Here is a 21,114-nt window from a genome sequence, read left to right as displayed (position 1 = left end):
CACAATTCTTCCTGTTCTTCTTAGATCAATTCCTCATTTTCTGCAGCTTTCTTTACCTCATCCTGCATTGATAAGGAAATTTAGGATAGGATAAAGAAAAATTATTTTCAATTTTGGTCCATTTATGTGCATTTTATATCAAATTTTGTGGAAATTAATCAATAAAAACCTCCAAGCAACAACATCCCCTCTGAATTCCCAGACTTGGAGGAGATAAAGGAATTCAGTTCTGTTTCCAGATCAATTCCTCATTCTCTGCAGCTTTCTTTGCCTCATCCTACATTGATAAAGAAATTTAGGATAGGATAAAGGAAAATTATTTTCAATTTTGGTCCATTTATGTGCATTTTGTATCAAATTTTGTGGAAATTATTTGATAAAAACCTCAAAACAACAGCATCTCTTTTGGATTCCCAGACTTGGAGGAGATAAAGAAAGGAATTCTGTTCTTTTTAGGGATTATTTTATTTTCTCTCAGATCGGCAGTGGGTGTATTAAAATATCCAGAATCTACAGCTAAATCTTGATTGAACAAAATGAACAAATATTTATTTATTGTTGCCTTCCCTGTGCCAGTAATTCCCTTTCCTGCAGTGTTTTATCCATTAAAATCATGAGGTATAACCTGAAACTACCTGGCCTGCAATAACCAAATCGAGTTTTTTATTTAACCCAGTGAAGATTTAAAAAGTTTTGAATAAATGACAGGAATCAAGCAATTTCTGCCTGTGTCTGAGTAGATATTTTCAATATTTAAGTAATACATAAAGTTCTACAAAGAACTTAAAAGGGCAGTGAAGTGAAAGTGGCTTGATTTAAAAAGACCAAGAGGAAACCAGACTATTTTAATGGCATTTTTTGTCATTTCAGTTTGATTTTCTCTCTTTTAATCTTTTAAAACACACCTGAATCATCAAGTCACTGGGTGGAATAAAAAATTTCCCTTTATAACTTTATTACCTTATAGATTTCTGCAATCTGAGGCATTGCTTAGGCATAAAATCAATATTGCACTGCAGACACAGAATTTTATATCCCAAATTTCCAGCTTGGCTCATGGAAATTGCCTTGCTCAAGATGTTTTCTTCAGCTAAAGCTCAGATATTTATATCCATTTTTAGTGCAGCTGGATAAGATCTGTTTAGAGAGGAATAAAATCACAAATATCAACAAAATCTGTGCTTTGTGATATTCTGTTATTTGGATTAACGAACCCAGAGCACAGATTATTTTTGACCTCTGGTTTTAGAGTTTTTGTAAATTTGGGTGCCATCTCTGTTTATTTCTCAGGGAAATGCAAATTATTGCTTTGCATAAAATCAGAGAGTGTGTGGGTTTCTTTACACACTCCTCACTGTCACATTGGTTTTCTTCAGATAAATCACCCTGGTATTAAAAATAAAAACCCCATATTGTTTATAAAGCATAAAAATTCTTAAATTATTATATTTAATGCTTTTAACTTCTTCTTCTCCTTCCTCTCATTCTCCTCCTCCTTTACCGTCTCCGTGGGTTTGGGTGGTTTTGTGTAAGTGCATAGAAAACTTTCCATTGCTGACCACAAGTAGTTGATTATAAGGTCAAAAATAAAAATAATTTAAGTTTCATTTCTTAATGAAGCAATTTATCCTTAAAAAAACCTCACAGAAAAAAAATACGTCTCCATTTTGTAGGTTGTTAGTGTGAAGCCTTGTAAATATAGATAAAAATAATGAAAAATCTGTAATATAGATAAAAAGTAATAAACATCTAAATGCAAACAAAAAATGCCATCTCACACATTTAATCCCAACCCTGACCTTAGAAAAAGACCAAAACAACTCAACATTGATTTATTACAAGGTGTTTTCAAGTTTTATACCCTTAGCAAATAATGATATTAAGTTATTAGTTATATGATATATAATATAATATATTTATATTTATTGGTCATTATATTTCTAGGACAAAGTAATAGCCTATTGTATTTTACTGGTATAAAGTAATTAACGTTAATAATTAATTGGTAAGAGTTTAAAGCAAATTTTTAAGGTATAGATGTTGTTCAGTAAGGCACTGCAAACATCCCTTATATATTTATTTTATCAGTTCCTGTGTTAATGGCCTTGGGTTTTTTTTTTTTTTTTCTTTGCCATGGATAAACTCCTATTTTATAAATTTCTTTTTCCTGCTAACTTAGTTGTTTGCTCTGCAGAGCAGCTGCTGAGCCTGTCTGTACCTGGGCAGTGCCAGCACCCTCTGGGGGAAGAATTTATCCTAAAATCCAAACCCCAAACCTGCCCTGGCCCAGCCCCAGCCGCTCCCTGGGTCCTGTCAGGTCATAGATCAGAGCAGCCCTGTCGCCCTGGTTTTCTAGGATTTTCTAAGCCTTTTGATGTTGACATTCTTGTAGTGAACTTTCCCATACACTTTCTGTAAACAACTCATTGTTTTGTCATTCCTTTATGGAGGAGGAGAGAGCTGATGGACGGTTGGTTTGACCTGTGGCATTGCAGAGGTGTCACTGTCACCTTCCAATCCACTGTTGCCCTTGTAAAACTATAAATAGTGGAGTCAGAAAATAAAACTTCCCTTTTTTTCCTTTCACCTGAAAGCAGTGTGTGCCTGTGTCCTTTCGTGTCGGTCGGCGACACAGCCCCTCAGGAGGAGCTGCAGGCCCTGAGGAGTTTCCCCTCAGCTTCCTCAGCTCCAGCTGGACATTCCAAGTGTCCCCTCCTTGTGAGGCCCCTCCAGACCCTTCACCATCCTCATGTCCCTCCTTTGGGCACTCTCTGAGAGCTTTTAGATCTTCCTTCTCTGGTGGCACCCAGAACACCCCCGGCACTTGGGGTGAGGTCGATCAACAGCAGCTCCAGAACTTCCTGCAGGCCTTGAGGAGTTTGAGCCTTTCCTCTCCTCACACAGAGCTTAAATCCAAACTTCCAGGCCAGCCCGAGCTGCCAGAGCTCAACAGCAAAGGGTTTTGGCTCTGGCATGGTGAGGGGACAACGCTGGCAGGGGTTTGTGACACTGATGCCTTCAGAACCTGCCCAAGAGCAGAGGTTGGACAGAGCTAAAGAATAAAGCAGGGATTTATGAAAAGGCCTCCGTGGGTGCAACTTGGGCAGTACCAGAGCCCAGCCCCTTTCCCAGCTCCCTCAGCCTCTCCTCATCAGATTCATGTTCCAGCCCCTGCCCTGGACACACTCCAGCCCCTCAATGTCCTGTTTGAAATGAAGAGCCCAAAACTCAGCACAGGACTTGACCGTGGCCTCACCAGTGCTGAGCACAGCGTGAATGGGCACCCTGATGGGTGAGCACACATTTGGGGGTGCCTTGGGGTGGCTGAGTCTTATAGATGGACAACCCTTCCCAAAGGAATGGGCTTGAAACCCTAAACTGCCTTGGGAACGTTGCAGACACGAATATCTGAACTGGAAACCTCAGTGTCTGAACTGGAACTGTGTCTGTTCACCACCAGGCTGCATCACCCAGAAGCGTTTATTAAATGACTCTCCCAATATTCTTCTGGAATAAGAGGCTGTAAGTTTTCCCTCTGTTTTGTTGATGCCTTGAGAAGGCTGCCCCAGAGCAGAGGCTGGACAGAGCTAAAGAATAAAGCAGGGATTTATTCACAGCATCTCCTCCATGGATGCACCTTGGGCAGCACCAGAGCCCAGCCAGGGCTGCACCCAGGATGAACCAAAATGGCCCCAAAATGCACGGCCGGGCACGGGCTCTGTCCCTGGGATCAGTTCTGCTCCATTTGCACCTTGCAGTTCATTGTCCCATTGCAGCTTTAGCCCTGCAGTCCCACCCTGCTTGTTTTTCTCTCTCCAGCCCACGGGGTTTGTGCTCCTGGGCTGAGATTTGGGTCATTTGTCCTTGGTGCCCAGCTGGAGCAGGAATTGTTTTGTGTCCCTGCTCTGTGCACAGAGCTCACCATCCCTGAATGTGAGCCCAGACCCACACACTAAAGCAGCACAGAACCTGAAAAATAGAAAAGCTCAAACCTGGGGCATCGATGAGATGGCACCAAGTGCCCTCTCCAGGGGTGATGAGCACTTTGGAGGAGGCTGAAATTGGGGCTGGATTTTAGGGACTGGGTCCTGAGGGCTGCTCCAGGATTACTGATCACACCCAGCAGGGTCTTTGAAGGGAAAACCACAGAATGCCAACACAGGCTGGGATGAACTTGAGCAACCAGGACCTTAAGGCCTCAAACGCCACAACCAAAACATCTGGGGTGCTGCTCGGTCTCCCTACTTATGCAGAAATCTTTGTTTCCCAGTTCACAACACTGAGTTTAAGGCTTGCAGCAGGACAGCAACACTTCCCAACCCATCCATCTCCTGTCCTGGTAACTGCTGCAAGCAAGAAAACAAGAAAATAAAAAATATTTGCACTGCAGGTTAACCAGGAGAAGGAATTAATCAATGCTGCCTTTCCATGTGTGTTTGCAGGCAGACATTCTGTGTCTCTGATTGCTTTCAGATGCTTTTCCTGGGATTTGAAAGCTTTAAAACACATCTTTAGCTCCCCAAATTTTGCTGACTCACATGGCAAGGCGTGGTGTGCTAACAGCAGTTTAGGAACATTCCCCAGAGCAGGGAATAAAATGTGGAAGTTCCTGCAGTTCCCTCATTTTCTGCTAACTGGATAATTCAGAAATGATGAGTTACAACCTGATGGAAGCTGCAGAGGAATGTGGAATACATTATGTCAGCCTTTCTCCACTCCACTTGATGCTTTAAAGGCTCTGTTTCCCTCAGCCAAGCATCAAATCCCTGTGCAGGATTTTCCTTCACATTCCCTACATGCAGGAAATTCATATTTAAAGAAGAGAGTAGCTGTTTTTTGCATGAACTTATGAAGAATTTTTTTCTAGTAGTACATGGGCAAAATACCAACATGGAAAGTTATTTTAATTTTCATTCATTTAAATATATTTTACAGGAGAACGATTACTGAGAGGTGATGGATTAATATGATCCTGTTGCCACTGTTTGTAACAGTTACTTTAAATCTGAGAAACATAGAAATTATCATTTTATAAACTCTAATTTACAAATTATAATTATAAATTTTGATGCACAAAAGTGGAAAAAGAGTGCAAATTGCTGACAACTCATTAAAACATCTCTTTTCATTGGTAATTAACAGTAAAATCCATCAAAGCAGGGTGTAAAAATCTGTTCTTTTCCTTTCCTGCTGAGTTCCTTTCCCAAAGAAACTTTGGAAGCTTCACTTGGAGGAGGAAAGGAGAATTTAGGCAAATGTCAGTGAATGGCTGAGTTTGGATATGATAGGAATGATAATGGAGAATTTCCCCTCTGCAGCAGTGCCAGCATTCTGAAACAGGCAGGAAACAGAACAAACTGCTCAAATGGGAAGGGAAATTTGGACACTTTGTGCAAGTTTGGAACTCCAGGACGGGCTGACAACAGAACTGGTTTTGCTTTTCTACCCCAACAAATCATTACCAGGGAAAATCAAAATGTTTGCAAGTCCCTTTTGCCAATCCTGGATTTTTACCTTCTAGGATTATCCCGAAACTGATTTTTTTTTTGCAGACATCTCTTCTGTATGAGCCTTGCAGCTCCTTTTTGGTTTGGAATTTGGTGTCACCCTTGTTCAGAATTAAGGGATGGAAGTTGTGGTGTCCTGTGTCCTGTTCAGCCTGGAGAGGAGGAGGCTGCAGGAGACCTCAGAGCCCTTTCCAGAGCCTGAGGGGCTCCGGGAGAGCTGGAGAGGAACTTCTCATGAGGGCAAGGGGGAATGGTTTCAAACTGACAAAGGGCAGGGTTAGGTGGGATCTTGGGAATGAGGAATTGTTCCCTGGAGGGTGGGGAGGCACCGGGATGGGATTCTGTCCCTGGATCCCTGGCAGTGCCCAAGGCCAGGTTGGACACTGGGGCTGGAGCAGCCTGGGACAGTGGGAGGTGTCCCTGCCATGGCAGGGGTGGCACTGGGTGAGTTTCAGGATATTCCTGTGCTGGCAGGAAAGGCTGGCACAGCTGGCATTGCTCACCTGCACAGGAGAAGCTTTGGGCTGAGCTCAGGGTGGCCTTGCAGGGCCTGGAGGAGCCCCAGGAAAGCTGGAGAGAGACAATTGCCAGGGGATGCAGGGACAGCACACAGGGAATGGCTCCACACTGGAAAATTACAGGTTTAGGTGGGATGGTGGGAAAAAATCCTTCCCTGGGAAGGTGGGAAGGCCCCGGAGTAGAATTCCCAGAGCAGCTGTGGCTGCCCCTGGATCCCTGGCAGTGCCCAAGGCCAGGCTGGACACTGGGGCTGGAGCAGCCTGGGACCATGGGAGGTGTCCCTGCCATGGCAGGGGTGGCACTGGGTGATTTTTAAGGCCCTTCCAACCCAAACCTTTCTGTGTGTCACAAATGCATGACCCTGTGCTCAGCAGAGCCAGGCTGGGATCCTCCCCAGCTCTCTCAGCCGGCCCTGGGCTGTGTGGGCCCCAGCTGCTCTGCAGATCCCACCACAGTAACAGCAGAGCATGTGAGGCCTCACAGAGCAGAGCAGATCCACAAAAAGAACAACTGAAAGGGACAAAACCCTGCAGAGTGTCTGGGGGATGGGCAGTGAGGGGGATTTCTGTTCTCTGTGTTTCCAGCAGGGACATGGGGACCTGTGGGATGCAAGTGCTGCAGGCAGGCACAGGGTGGACAGGAGCCACTTGATTCCACCTTCCCTCCTGTCCACCCTGTGGCTGCTTTTAGGTGCTCTAAAATTTCTCATCTTTTCCATTTTCCATCTCCTCCACCGGAGCTGGAATCTGGGTTAGGATTTGTGTGGAGCAGACACAAATCACTGGCTGGGCAAGAGCTCCCCATTTTAACTCTTCTTTCCAGATTTCTTTGTGCAGTGACAGATGAGGTGCCCCATTCCTAAAGCAACACATGGGCAGTTTTAGGAATATTCCTTTACAAAGTAGTTCTGCAACAGAGCAGTGTCATGTTTTGGTAATGTCAAAATCTGGAAATAGGAGATAAAAGAGCAGCTTTTACCTCAGAAAAAAAAATACAAAGGCATGAGAGGTGAAGCTGTGGGGGAAAAAGTTCATGGTGATCTTTCTTTCCTCACTCCACTGAGCAACCACAGGATTCTGTGACTGTTTTCTGTCAAAAGAGATTAAAGTTGGGTCGGAAAAGCAAAGATGGATTTCAGAGTTGCTCCTCTGGGGATGGACAATCCTGGCTTCCATAAACAAAACCATAATTTCGCAGAAATGCTTGGAGAATCCTGCTTGGCACTCGTGCAATGGGAGTGAACAAATGCACAAATTCTTTATCCAAAATATCAAGACTCCTTTTCTTTACCGTGGCATTTATCCTGTTTATGAGAATATGAAAATACAAATCTGTGGAATAGAAAAGAGCTGCTTTATTCTTGCCTTAAAGTCAAACTGTATTGTAGGATGTGCTAATAAGAGAAAAGGGATTAATGAAGAGGAGATACTTTGTGGAAGTGCTTTGGGAAAGAAACACAATTTCTCCATGTCCACACCATGGATTTTCTGTGTTCTTATCCCCAGCTCACTGTGTTTCAGCTCTGGGGGGGTGTTTGGACAAATCTGGGCTGGGATTTGAATGAAACCATTAAAATTAAACCATTTAATTTCCGCCTCATTTTTAGCTTTTCCTGAATCTACTCAGCTCCTCCTCTTTAGGCAAGGAGATCTGTAGGCTGAGCAGGCAATAGGGAAATCATGATTAAAACAGAAATAATTGTTGGGACAGAGAAACTTTGATGAGTGCGATAAGGGAAACATGGATTTGGGTAAAAAATAAAAAGTGCTGCATTTGAAATGGACATCCTGGACATGGAGATGGGCCCTGATTTCATGGAATCACAAAATGATTGAATGGTTTGGGTTGGAAGGGGCCTTAAAGCTCATCCAGTGCCACCCATTGGGTGCTCCAAGCCCCAGTGTCCAACCTGGCCTTGGACACTTCCAGGGATGGGAAACCCACAAGAATTTGGATTAAAAATAGATAAAATTAATGGATGGAATGGAATGGAATGGAATGGAATGGAATAGAATAGAATAGAATAGAATAGAATAGAATAGAATAGAATAGAATAGAATAGAATAGAATAGAATAGAATAGAATAGAATAGAATAGAATAGAATAGAATAGAATAGCTGGAAGTGACCTACAAGAACCACCCAGTTGTGATATTTTGAATTTTTTGAATTTTGCTCTATTCTGATGGATGTGGCAGCATCCAGCAGGATCCCAGGACTTTGTTTTCTTTTCAACCAGCTTTAAAATTGAAAATTTAATTCAGTTCTTTTTTTCTTTGCTGCCCATTTCTGCTATTTTTGAGGGTACTGAGTGGGTCACACTGGCAAAGTTAACACAAACTCTAATTAATTAGGTTTTTATGCTAATTCACAGTCTTGCACATTCCAGAGCCATTCCTGACTCGGGGGATGAGACTTCAGCCACAGCAAATCTCTGCTGTGTGGTTTCCCCCCACCCAGTGTGGAAATTTGTATTTAAAACTCCGCACTGGGTGTGCCAGCTCCTCCAAGGGCCAGCTTTCCCCCATAGGAACCTCATTTTAATTAGAGAGACGAATGGGAAATTCAAACGCTCAGGAAACATTTATTCTCCCTCCTTGCTAAATCCTTTTTCTGTGGTTGTATCTTCAGACCTTGAACCCCCAAAATTAAAATAGAATTAAAGTAGAATAGAGAACGTGTTGGTTGTGAGGCTCAGACCACTGGAGGGGTGAACTGGGTGATGGAGGCACAAAAATCAGGAGTAAAACTCAGCAGTGAAATCAAATTTAAGAAAGATCCCAAGTGGGTTTTGGTTAAAAACCTGTGGGGAGTTGGGACAAAGCTGAGGACCCTCCTGCTTTCTTGATTTTCATTCTAACAGTTGTACGAAATGGATTTTCTTTCTTGTCCTAAAATAGTTCTGCCAAACTGCAACATTCAGTAAAAAAATCAGAATTATTAATGGTGTCTGAAGTGTAATTACCATTACAGATAACAATATTCTATATTATTTACATAACAAATAAATATATCTATATTATGTATATAATAAATACATATAGAAAAATATAATAAATATATTCTATATTATTATTATTATTATTACAAACCCACTGAATTTCCTTGCTCCCCATTCTGTTGTTACTTTGGAGATTCCCTTAATTTCCCCAGAACACTTTTCCAAAATGTTCCAAAGTGCCCTAAAGAACATTTTTCCTTCCCTTTACCAATCAGGACTTTGTTTGGAAACCAAGGAATTCCTTCTGAAGTGCTGGAACCCTGCTCACTGAGAATTTTAGATTTTCTGTGCTGGCAGGCACTGACCCCCAAAAAACCACTACATTTAACCTAAAACCGTAGAGAAAGCTTCCAAAATTAAATAATAAAACTAAAATTATAAGTGTAGAGTTTAAATAGAAGTGTGTAATATCATATAGTAAAAACTGTAGAGTTAAAGTTTTAAAATAGAATAATATACTAATATAATATAATATAATATAATATAATATAATATAATATAATATAATATAATATAATATAATATAATATAATATATACTATAAATATTATATATTAATATATATAAAATAAAAGCTTTAAAACAAGAGCTAGTCCTTCTTCTTGAGTTTAAATAATATTATGTAATTAAATAAAAACGTCCACATTACAAACCACAAATAATTAGTTATTAAATTAAAAATAAAAATAATTTAAATATAATTTCTTAATGAAACATTTTATCCTTAAAAAACCTGATAAAAAACACAGTTCAATTTTTTAATGTATTAATAAAGTACTATAAAACTCATAATTTATAAAAGTATAATATAAATAAAAACAAATTAACATCTGTGGTTACTAATTATTGAGGGTCCCAGAACGAGGTGAGAGATGAGAATTGACTCTAAGGTTTTAGAAAGTTGATTTATTATATTATGATATTTATTATATTAAAAGAATATTATACTAAAACTGTGCTAAATAAAGAGAAAGGAGACATCAGAAGGTTTAACAAGAATGAATAATAAAAACCTGGGACAGACTCAAAGTCCTGAGCTGGATTGGGATTGGCCATTAAGTAAAAACAATTCCCATGGAACCAATCAAAGATTGCTATTAGTAAGCAACCTCCAAACCACATTTGAAGCAATCAGATAATTATTGTTTACATTTCATTTCTGAGTATTCTCAGGAGAAAACTCCTGGCAAAGGGATTTTTCATAAAATATCACAATAACAAGCATCTAAATCCAAACAAAAAATACAGTCTCACACGTTTAATCCCAACTCTAAAAAAAAAAATAAGGTAAAACTGAACATCAGTGGTGGTAAAACCAGAAATTTGGAGACCCAATTGTGCTGAGTTGGCCAAATTTCACAGGGAATCCTGACAGGATGGTGAAATAAATCCTGAGGGCAGGGATGGAGTGGGAAAGGAGAATGGCTGATGCATTGAGAACCTGCCCTAAAACAGAGGCTGGGCAGAGCTAAAGAATAAAGCAGGGATTTATTCACAGCATCTCCTCCATGGATGCACCTTGGGCAGCACCAGAGCCCAGCCAGGGCTGCACCCAGGATGAACCAAAATGGCCCCAAAATGCACGGCCGGGCACGGGCTCTGTCCCTGGGATCAGTTCTGCTCCATTTGCACCTTGCAGTTCATTGTCCCATTGCAGCTTTAGCCCTGCAGTCCCACCCTGCTTGTTTTTCTCTCTCCAGCCCACGGGGTTTGTGCTCCTGGGCTGAGATTTGGCTCATTTGTCCTTGGTGCCCAGCTGGAGCAGGAATTGTTTTGTGTCCCTGCTCTGTGCACAGAGCTCAGCATCCCTGAATGTGAACACAGACCCACACACTAAAGCAGCACAGAACGTGAAAAATAGAAAAGCTCAAACCTGCAGTTTGTGGTAGGAACAGCATTTTGGGGCTTTTTGCTATAAAATCCACCCTCAGGATTCCTCAGAGACAATGTGGATCCATCCATCCCTCCATGGTCAGGGAGCCCTGCACAATGCAGATCCCGCCAGCCTTCATCAGGACTCTGCTCTTGGTGGGCTCTTGGCTCACCATCCCATGATATGAAGCCCAGAGCCACACACTGAAGCAGCTCAGAATGTGAAACATAGAAAAGCTCAAACCTGAGGCATCAGCTGATTTCTGCTTCTGCCTAAAGCTGAAACACCAACAAGGGAAGGGCAAAGTTCTGGGCAGGTTTGGGATGTTCAGGAGTAAATCAGCAGCCAAATGTGCTTTGTGCTTTCAGAGTATGAAATCGAGAGATCCTTTTTCCTGAGGATGAAGTGCGTCCTGGCCAAGAGGAATGCAGGCCTGACCTGCAGTGGCTACAAGGTAACGTCTATAAATTACTCCTCCACCCCTGAAGTATCCCACAATTGACAAGTTCATTTATTTGGGTGTTTGGTTTGGGTTTTGTTTTTATTTATGTGTAGCTGAGAGCAAAGTCTGTGATAAGAAGAATCAGAGGAGATTGTCGCAGACATTTCTCCACAGAAATCCTTTCTTTCAGATTTCTGCGTCTTCGGGAGGCCAGAGGCCCCCGAAGAGAAGGTAAACAATTATTATCAGCTGCTGGGGAATGCAACAGGAACACCTTGATTGGCTCATTTTCTGTTGCATTATTATCAGCTGCTGGGGAATGCAACAGGAACACCTTGATTGGCTCGTTTTCTATGTTTATAATTAAGAGCCAATCAAGGTGTTCCTGTTGCATTCCCCAGCAGCTGATAATAATTGTTTACCTTCTCTTCGGGGGCCTCTGGCCTCCCGAAGACGCAGAAATCTGAAAGAAAGGATTTCTGTGGAGAAATGTCTGCGACAGGAGATCCCCAAAATGCCCTCAGTAATTCAGATTTAACCGCGGCGGCACACTGCCTCCCCTTGGTGCCTGGGAGTCCCCTGGAGCTGCCAGGAGGGCACAGTTTGGTTTTATTCCCCACGGAGCAGGAGGCAGGCGAGGCAGGAACCCAGACCAGGGATTTGGGCATTTCCCACATCCCACCCAGCTGCACAAAGCTCCTCCTTGGCCTCAGCACTCAAAACCCTCAACCCTTGCCATCACCTCGGCGTGGAATTGTGCTGAACCCCCGAGTCTGTTTATAAATCTCACAGTTTGCGTGATGTTCTTCATTTATGACACGAAATCAGAAGCCGCGGCAAACACTGAAGTCGTAGAATAACAGCTGTCATTTGAGGAGTTTTTATTTTCATAGGTGCAGGCAGATTTTGTTTTCAGATTTTTAGTAGATTTTTTTTTTTCCAGATGTTCAGGTAGTTTTTCTTTTCAGATGTGCAGGCAGATTTTATTTTCAGATTTGCAGCACTTTTTATTTTCAGATGTGCAGGCAGGGGTTTTTTTTTCAGATTCGAAGTACTTTTTATTTTCATCTTTACAAGCAATTTTTATTTTCAGATTTGCAGCACTTTTTATTTTCAGATGTACAGGCAGGTTTTTTTTTTCAGATTTGAAGTACTTCTTATTTTCATCTTTACAGGCAATTTTTATTTTCAGATTTGCAGTAGTTTTGATGTTCAGACTTGTGGTAGTTTTAATTTTCACCTTTACAGGCAGTTTTTAATTTCAGATCTTCAGGTAGTTTTTATTTTCAGATTTGCATGCAGATTTTCTTTTCAGATATGCAGGCAGTTTTTATTTCAGATGTGCAGTAGTTTTGATTTTCATCTTTACAGGCAGGTTTTAATTTCAGATCTTCAGGTAGTTTTTATTTTCAGACTTGCAGTAGTTTTGATGTTCAGTCTTGCAGGTAGTCTTGATTTTCAGCCTTACAGACAGTTTTTATTTTCAGATATGCAGGCAAATTTTCTTTTCAGATGTGCTGTACTTTTTATTTTCAGATGTGCAGTAGTTTAATTTTCAACTTTACAGGCAGGTTTTTTTTTTTTCAGATGTGCAGTAGTTCTTATTTTCATCTTTACAGGCAGTTTTTAATTTCTGATGTTAAGGTAGTTTTTATTTTCAGATTTGTAGTACTTTTTATTTTCAGATATGCAGGCAGATTTTATTTTCAGATGTGCAGTAGTTTTTTATTTTCAGATTTGCAGTACTTTTTATTTTCATCTTTACAGACAGTTTTTATTTTCAGACTTGCAGTGGTTTTGATTTTCAGACTTGCAGGTAGTCTTGATCTTTAGCCTTACAGACAGTTTTTATTTTCAGATATGCAGGCAGATTTTATTTTCAGATGTGCAGTAGTTTTTACTTTCATATGTGCAATAGTTTTTATTTTCGTCTTTACGGGGAATTTTTTTGTCAGATGTGCAGTAGTTTTTATTTTCATCTTCACAGGCAATTTTTAATTTCAGATTTGCAATAGTTTTTATTTTCAGATTTGTAGTACTTTTTATTTTCAGATATGCAGGCAGATTTTCTTTTCAGATGTGCCGTAGTTTTATATTTCGGATGTGCAGGTAGTTTTTCTTTTCGGATTTGCAGTAGGTTTTATTTTCATCTTTACAGGCAGTTTTTATTTTTCAGATTTGCAGTACTTTTTATTTTCAGATGTGCAGTAGTTTTTATTTTCATCTTTACAGGCAGTTTTTTTTTCAGATTTGCACTTGTTTTTCTTTTCAGATGTGCAGGTAGTCTTTATTTTCAGCTTTGCAGTACTTTTTATTGTCATCTTTACAGGTAGTTTTTATTTTCAGATTTGCAGTACTTTTTATTTTCAGATGTGCAGTAGTTTTAATTTTCAGCTTTACAGGCAGTATTTTATTTCAGATGTGTAGTAGTTCTTATTTTCATCTTTACAGGCAGTTTTTCATTTCAGATGTTCAGGTAGTTTTTATTTTCAGATTTTCAATATTTTTATTGTCATCTTTACAGGTAGTTTTTATTTTCAGATTTGCAGTACTTTTGATGTTCAGACTTGCAGGTAGTTTTTATTTTCAGCCTTACAGACAGTTTTTATTTTCAGATTTGCAGTAGTTTTTACTTTCACATACGCAATAGTTTTTATCGTCGTCTTAACAGGTTTTTATTTTCAGATGTGCAGTATTTTATTTTCAGATGTGCAGCAGTTTAAGCTGAATCTGAAATCAGGTAAAAGAGCAGAGCTTCAGTTGTGACATCTCCACGTGGCTTTGGGGGGTTTCTGGGTTTATTAATTCCCAATTATCACTGTTAATCAGAGGCATCACTTCCTTTGCCTCACTATTAGAAGTTTGCACAGTGAAAAATCAAAGGATTCTCTCGTCTGGAGAGATGTTGGCCTAAATTCATTCCATTTGACTGTGCTTAAAGTCAGGACTTAATTTTTAAGGAATCACCTCATTAGCTGAAGCACAGAAAAAGCTCATGGACCAAGTGATGGGGGAATTGAGATCTGCTGGGAGATCTTCTGATTGTCCTTTTGCTGAACATTTAAATCAATGGAAAGGAAGAAGGTTGAGCAGGAGGAGCCAATTTCCAGGTGATGTTTGGTAGCTGTTTAGAGCACTAAATACGCTGAAAATTAATTCCTGTCCACAGGACACAGTTAAAAGCCAAAGAAGCAGAAATTCAGCAAAGGGATGTGATATTCCTGCAGCTTGGGCCAGAAGGTTGCCAGGGGCCCTGATGATTTCTGAGCACCAGCACCACACTAAATAAATCTGCTGGCCTGGAATAGTCCCCAGGTTGCATTTCCCCCTCCCCTTTAGCTGACACTGAATTTTTGCAGTCTAACACTGTCATTATCACCTCTGTGAACAGCAACTGTACACAGGGATCCCGAAATCTGAGCTCAGGACCTTGGGCTTGGTCAAGTGTCAAGAAAAACAACCCCTCTGAACTCCAGCAGAGAAATTAAAACTCATTTCTTGTGCATTTGCATAAACACCAGTTAATTTTTATTGCTTTTGTGATGCATCAATACCCGCTGGGTTTTTAAAGTGCCTTTTTTGATGTGTCTTTATTTACATCAGAATAATAACTCATTAAAATGTAAATGTTTTTATTCATCTTTGAGTGTGTGTAGGAGAGAGATGGACATTTAAAATAAACAACTTCCAGATTTATTTTTATCAATGAACAAGAATTCTGGCGGTATCTACAGGAAATCTGTATCAGGGAGATTAAAGTATTAATTAGAAAGCAATTAGGCAGTCCCCAGAGAGGAGGTGCTTCAATACTGGATTAATCATGCTGTCAGCAAACACAAAACTGCATTTACTGAGACTTAATCTCTATTTACAAATTAACTGCAATCAACAGACGACCCAGAATTTAATTTTATGCAGGAGTGTGTCTGTTGGAACCATGGATATTGAGAATTTTGGGCTTTCTGTGCTGCCAGGAGAGAACACTGCATTGACCTGAGGCCCTGGAGAAGCTTCCAAAATTCAATAATAAAACTGAGATTAAAGGTGTGGAGTTTGAACAGAAGTGTGTGATATCACAGGGTGGGAAACTCAGAGTTTCAGGGTTTAGAATACAGGAATAGACAGAAAGCAAGATGGAGGTTTTGGGGTGGAGGCTGCTCCTTCTTCTTCACCTTCTTCTCCATGGGTTTGGGTGGTTTTGTGTCATTGGATAAAAAGTCCCCATTGTGGGCATGGATGGGTTGGGTATTGGGTTAAAAGTGAAAATAATTGAGATGTCATTTCTTAATTGGACAGTTTATCTGTAAAAAAACTTGTAGAAATAGATACAGGGCCATTTGTAGCTTTTTAGTGAAATGCTGTAGAACTCATGACTTTTAAGACCGTAATAGTGATAAGAACTAACAAACATCTGAGTCTGAACACAAAATACCATCTCAAATACTTTCAATCCTGACCCTTACCCAGGCAGAAAAGAAGATAAAAACACAATATGTGTCTTTATAACCTCATTGAGACTGGCTGGGCAGCAGACTTGGGCCTTTTCCATCAGATCCTGAGGGTGTTTTCCCCTTTTCCCAGGTGATCCACTGCAGTGGCTACTTGAAGATCCGCCAGTACATGCTGGATATGTCCCTGTACGACTCCTGCTACCAAATCGTGGGGCTGGTGGCCGTGGGGCAATCCCTGCCTCCCAGTGCAATCACTGAGATCAAGCTCCACAGCAACATGTTTATGTTCAGAGCCAGCTTGGATTTGAAACTGATTTTCCTCGACTCCAGGTAAGCAGCTCTTTCATCTCCAGCACCGAGCGTTCATGTGTTTACGTGCTGTGGTTTCCAAACATCCGTGGGAAAAAAAATCCAGCAGTCCAAGCTAGATCTGGAGCTCAGAGCCTTCAAAGCCTTTCAGGCAGCTGGATAGACCAAACTTTGTCTGGAATGCCAAGAAATAAGAGCCTGTCCAACTTAACCTGGAGTTACCTGCACTTTTAGGGTCAGCTGAAAGGTTCTTGTTGTGAGGATTGGTCACAGGAGCAGTGAAACTTTTTTTTACCTGAAAGGACACAAATTTTATCGTGCAGAGCCAGCAAAAGGAATGAGGATGCACCAAAAAAACCCCAAGAAACAACCCCAAAAGTGGAATACTGAGATCAAACAACTGGCTGGGGTCATCCAGAAAGCTTTTGAGAGAGCAGTAAGGAGGAGAATTCTGTCTTTTGGTATAATGCTTTAACCATGAAACCAACACTGATAATGGGGTTGTTAGAAAGGGAATTAATTCCATTGGCTACTACACACGAAAACAGGACCTTCTTAAACAAAAATTTGGGGAAAACAGCTGAGGAAAGAGAGCCCTGCATCCACTTCAGCTGATGGAGCTCTGGTGAGCACAGAACCAGAATTGAAATTCATTTCTCTGGTTTTGGAGCAGGTTTTGGAGCAGGTACCTTGCAGGACACAACACTTTGTACCTTGTAGGACACAATACTTAGTCCAGTGCAGTCCAGGAGACCTTGAAGGGAAAATCCCAAATACACAAAGCATTGACAAGATGATCATTCTTCAAAAATCCTTTCGTGTGGGTCCCACATTCCCCATTTCCCTGGCGGGCTGGATTCGCAGGGAATGCATTCGTGCAGTGAATGTGGGAGAAAACCCCTGTACCCAAGGGAGTGGAGGCCAACCGTGCAAGGAGAGGCTTTTCTGCGTGCTCAGCCCAGGAGACAGCGGCTCCATCAGCTGCTGGCACACAAAGAGCTCCTTGTTTCTGGAGCCCTTCCTCGTTTTTTGGCACGCGCTGCTCCGTGCCGCGGCTACAAAGGAGCACGAGGGGTTCAGCAACACGTCCTTGCATGTAGGGGAGAGGAAATGATGTGCCTGGGAGGAACTGCCTGGAGACAGAAGTGCCTTCAAAGGCCACAGAACGAGCAGGGGCGTTGACAGGAGCAGGGATAGACCCAGAGCTGCTGCAGAGCTGTGTTTGCCAAGGAGCAGATGGGTGTCATCCACACACCGCGGGACAAGCGGGGGAATTGAGCTGCACCAAAGCCTTTTGCTCTCCCAGCTGAGCAAACCAAACTGTGTTTGATGAAAACAGGGGCATGTTAGGAGTTAGAAAAAACTGGTTTCAGGCCTGGTTCTGGTTTCCATACAAGGGGATGGATCTTGAGATATAAGTCACAGCAGACAGCGTGAAACCATGGGAAGGTGTCGCAGACATCTTTTTGCGAAAATCCTTTCTTAGGATTTTTCCTGCTGAAGCTGAGAAGTTTCAACCACAAAATGTAAACAATGGTTATCTGCTGCTGTGGAATGCATCAGGTGGATTTTTGATTGGCCCATCTTGGATGTTTATAATTAAGGGCCAATCAAGGCCGAGTTATCTCGGACAGAGTCTGAGAGAGCTGCCTTTTGTTATCATTCTTTTCTATTCTATTCTTAGCTTAGCCAGCTTCTAGGAGGAAACCTTTCCTTCTATTTCTTTTTAGTATAGGTATAATATAATATATATATCATAAAATAATAAATCAAACCTTCTGAACATGGAGTCAACATTCTCGTCTCTCCCCTCATCCGAGAGCCCTTGTGAACACTGTCACAGGAAGGAGCCACTCAAAATCCCTTTCTGGCCACCTGACACAACATAAACCACACAGGAGTTCATCCACTGAGGGCACTGGAAGGAGAAGACAGTCGCTGCCCTCCAAAGTGAGCTGCTCACTCTGATTTTTGTGGTGCATTCATTGCCAGGGGGTTTAAAAATACTTTGAAGAACTCAGGAGACAAGAAGCGATCAGTGGGGTGAGCTCTGTGTGTCCTGTCACCTGCACAGCACAACCTGGAGAGCCCAGGCTGCCTGAGGGATTGATTTCATGTTAAGGAAGTGAAACGGCCGAGTTTATTTCCAGACTCAAGCGTTTCCAAAATTTGGGTGTCCTGGGAACTGTCAGTGGTGGTTTTTGTGTCACCAGCTTCAAAGTGAGACTGCACCTTTGGGAAAATGAACTGCACCACTGGGAAAATAAACCCCTGAGCCCCTGGGTTGTGTTTGTGGTGCTTTGGCTGGGTTTGGATGAGCTGTGTCTGTACCCACCAAGGGGCAGGATGGAGCTGCCACTCTGCTTTTAGGTGCGTGAAGTCAGAAGGAGAATTGAAACCTGAGCAGGATCTGATCCACCATAATTTCGTGTTCCTAATGTGCTTAAGTGAGGATTTGGGAGGAGCACACACTGCAGAGGAGGAACACAAGCATCTGTTCAAAGACATTTTGATGTTGTTGTCCTTCAGAAGAATCCAAGCCCTCAACCCTCTCAAGCAGAATCATCTCAGTCTCTGTGGGGTCCTCTGGGCTGGTTAGAGTCAGGCTATGAGTACAGAAGATGCACAATAGTCACAAAACTTTTTTAAAATTAATCAAAATGTGCATTATCATCAATCCTACAACGACAGGAATTGGTTGGGACCCCCTGCTCGTTTCTGTGGACACTCCTGTGTAATCCCTGTGCTGTGCATCCTCACCAGTGTAAGTTCATACCAGGAACATCCTCTGGAATTCCATGTCCTGCCCATCCCTGCTCAGTTCATGGCATGAAGTGGTTTGGGGAATTTAAACTGCATTTCCTTTGATCTAAACTGGAGGACAACCTCCAAGAGCACCCTAGGACACTCCAACTTTAATAAATACTCCAGTCCACAAGCCTAGGCTAGAGCTGGTAAAACCCCTGAAATTAAAATGCGTCTCTGCTACTGCAGCAGATCCTCAGCAGGGACAATTTTACTGTCACCTGCTATGGGACTGTGTCACTTGCTACAGGGACAATTGTACTGTCACCTGCTATGGGACTGTGTCACTTGCTAATGTGGACATTCCTTACTGTTCTGCCTTTTTTTGGCAAAGAAAACTCAGGACATCCCAAAGCCCCCCACAGCCCTGGGTGAACAAGCCACAGCTTGGCTGAGAAGCACATTGCACTTTAAGGACTATTTTTTCCTCAACTAAATTTTAAAAAGTCCATTTGAAACGTGAAGTTTGACTCTTCATGTCTGACCCAGCGTAACTCTGACCTCTGAATTTGATTCTTCAACATCTGCAGAGATGCTGCTGTTTTGAATTCGTTCCATTCTTCTACTTCTGGGATTTTATTTTTTGAAGTCTTGCCTCAGCTTTCCTTTCCTCACCCTGTGGTCTTCACACCTCCTTGTCTTTCCACAGTCTCAGCTGCAATAAGCTCCTGCTTTTTTCTCCTGTTAGGCACCACCCTGGATTTATTCACAGGCCCTGATCACATGTGGCCCAACACACCTTCTGCACTTGTAGCTTTGCAAAAGCAAATGAAAACGTGTCAGCAGCCCACAAGAGAGGTTTTATTGTTTCACGAGCAGCTCCTCGAGTGGAACTTTGTGCAAAGGGTCCTGCATGGCAGTGGCAAAAGCCCAAGGTGGAAATCAGTAAAAGAGCTCTTTTTCCTGCCTGGGTGTACCAGGGAAAAGCTGCACCTTGCTTTGGCTGGCCTGAAAGGGTTTCTTTTCTTGTAAAGGTGAGGTTTCTGTTTCCAAAACCAACATTTCGTCCCGCAGCTTTCAGGCACTGATTTGTTGGCACAATCAAACGCTGGGTCACTGAAACGGAATATTCCTTGAGATTTTGTTTATTGCAGATTTTTCCTTTTCCAGGGTGACGGAATTAACTGGCTATGAACCCCAGGATCTGATAGAGAAAACCCTCTACCACCACGTGCACGGCTGCGACGTTTTCCACCTGCGATACGCTCACCACCTCTGTGAGTTCCTGGGCTGGGGCACAGCAGGGACCTGGAGCTGCTGGAGAGCACCAGGATGGGCAGAGGGCTGGAGGAAAGGCTGGCAGGAAAGGCTGGCACAGCTGGCATTGCTCACCTGCACAGGAGAAGCTTTGGGCTGAGCTCAGGGTGGCCTTGCAGGGCCTGGAGGAGCCCCAGGAAAGCTGGAGAGAGACAATTGCCAGGGGATGCAGGGACAGCACACAGGGAATGGCTCCACACTGAAAAATTACAGGTTTACATCAGATATTAAGAAAACTTTTCTCCTTGGGAGGGTGGGGAGGCCCTGGAATAGAATTCCCAGAGCAGCTGGGGCTGCCCCTGGATCCCTGGCAGTGCCCAAGGCCAGGCTGGACACTGGGGCTGGAGCACCTGGGACAGTGGGAGGTGTCCCTGCCATGGCACTGGATGGGCTTTGAGGTCCCTTCCAGCCCAAACCATTCCATGATTTCCAGTGTTTCAGCCCTGCTGACCATCTGTGTTTTGTTCTGACACTTGAAAGAATAATTTTCCTGTCATAACCGTGCGTTGTAATCAAAACCCATTTTTCTTTGGTTCAACAACTGAAGATTTCCTATCAAGATCCATAATTGGTCAGATATTAGGAACATTTTCCTCCCAGTGAGAATGGGGAGACCCTGGCACAGGGTGTCCCTGGATCCCTGGCAGTGCCCAAGGCCAGGCTGGACACTGGGGCTGGACCAGCCTGGGACAGTGGGAGGTGTCCCTGCCATGGCAGGGTGGGGTGAGATGATCTTTAAGGTCCTTCCAACCCAAGCCTCTCAGTGATTCCATGATTCCATGAGTTATCCAGTCCAAGCCTGGCTGATGTCATTTATCAGCCCAAGAACCTGAACACTTCACGTTATCAGGTGTCAAACTTCCCTCACCAAAATAATAATCCAGAATTTGGGGTGAGGGATAATGAGCAGGGGCCAAAAGCAGAGGGAAGTTGTGGATTCCACATCCCTGG

At 42.4% G+C, this 21,114-nt stretch overlaps 1 protein-coding gene across 1 annotated transcript in view; it reads left to right on the top strand.

Annotated features, from left to right (window-relative positions):
• Positions 1–21,114, top strand: part of SIM2 (SIM bHLH transcription factor 2) — a 73,187-nt gene that overhangs the window by 31,388 nt on the left and 20,685 nt on the right. The window contains exons 5-7 of the mRNA XM_059493876.1: positions 11,268–11,353; positions 15,923–16,122; positions 20,017–20,123. Coding sequence (XP_059349859.1) covers positions 11,268–11,353; positions 15,923–16,122; positions 20,017–20,123 — 393 coding nt within the window. The remainder of the gene's footprint in view (positions 1–11,267; positions 11,354–15,922; positions 16,123–20,016; positions 20,124–21,114) is intronic.

This window comes from Ammospiza nelsoni, chromosome 2 (genome assembly GCF_027579445.1).
Source record: "Ammospiza nelsoni isolate bAmmNel1 chromosome 2, bAmmNel1.pri, whole genome shotgun sequence".
NCBI classification, from domain to species: domain Eukaryota; kingdom Metazoa; phylum Chordata; class Aves; order Passeriformes; family Passerellidae; genus Ammospiza; species Ammospiza nelsoni.
This window is presented reverse-complemented; position numbering and strand designations above follow the sequence as displayed.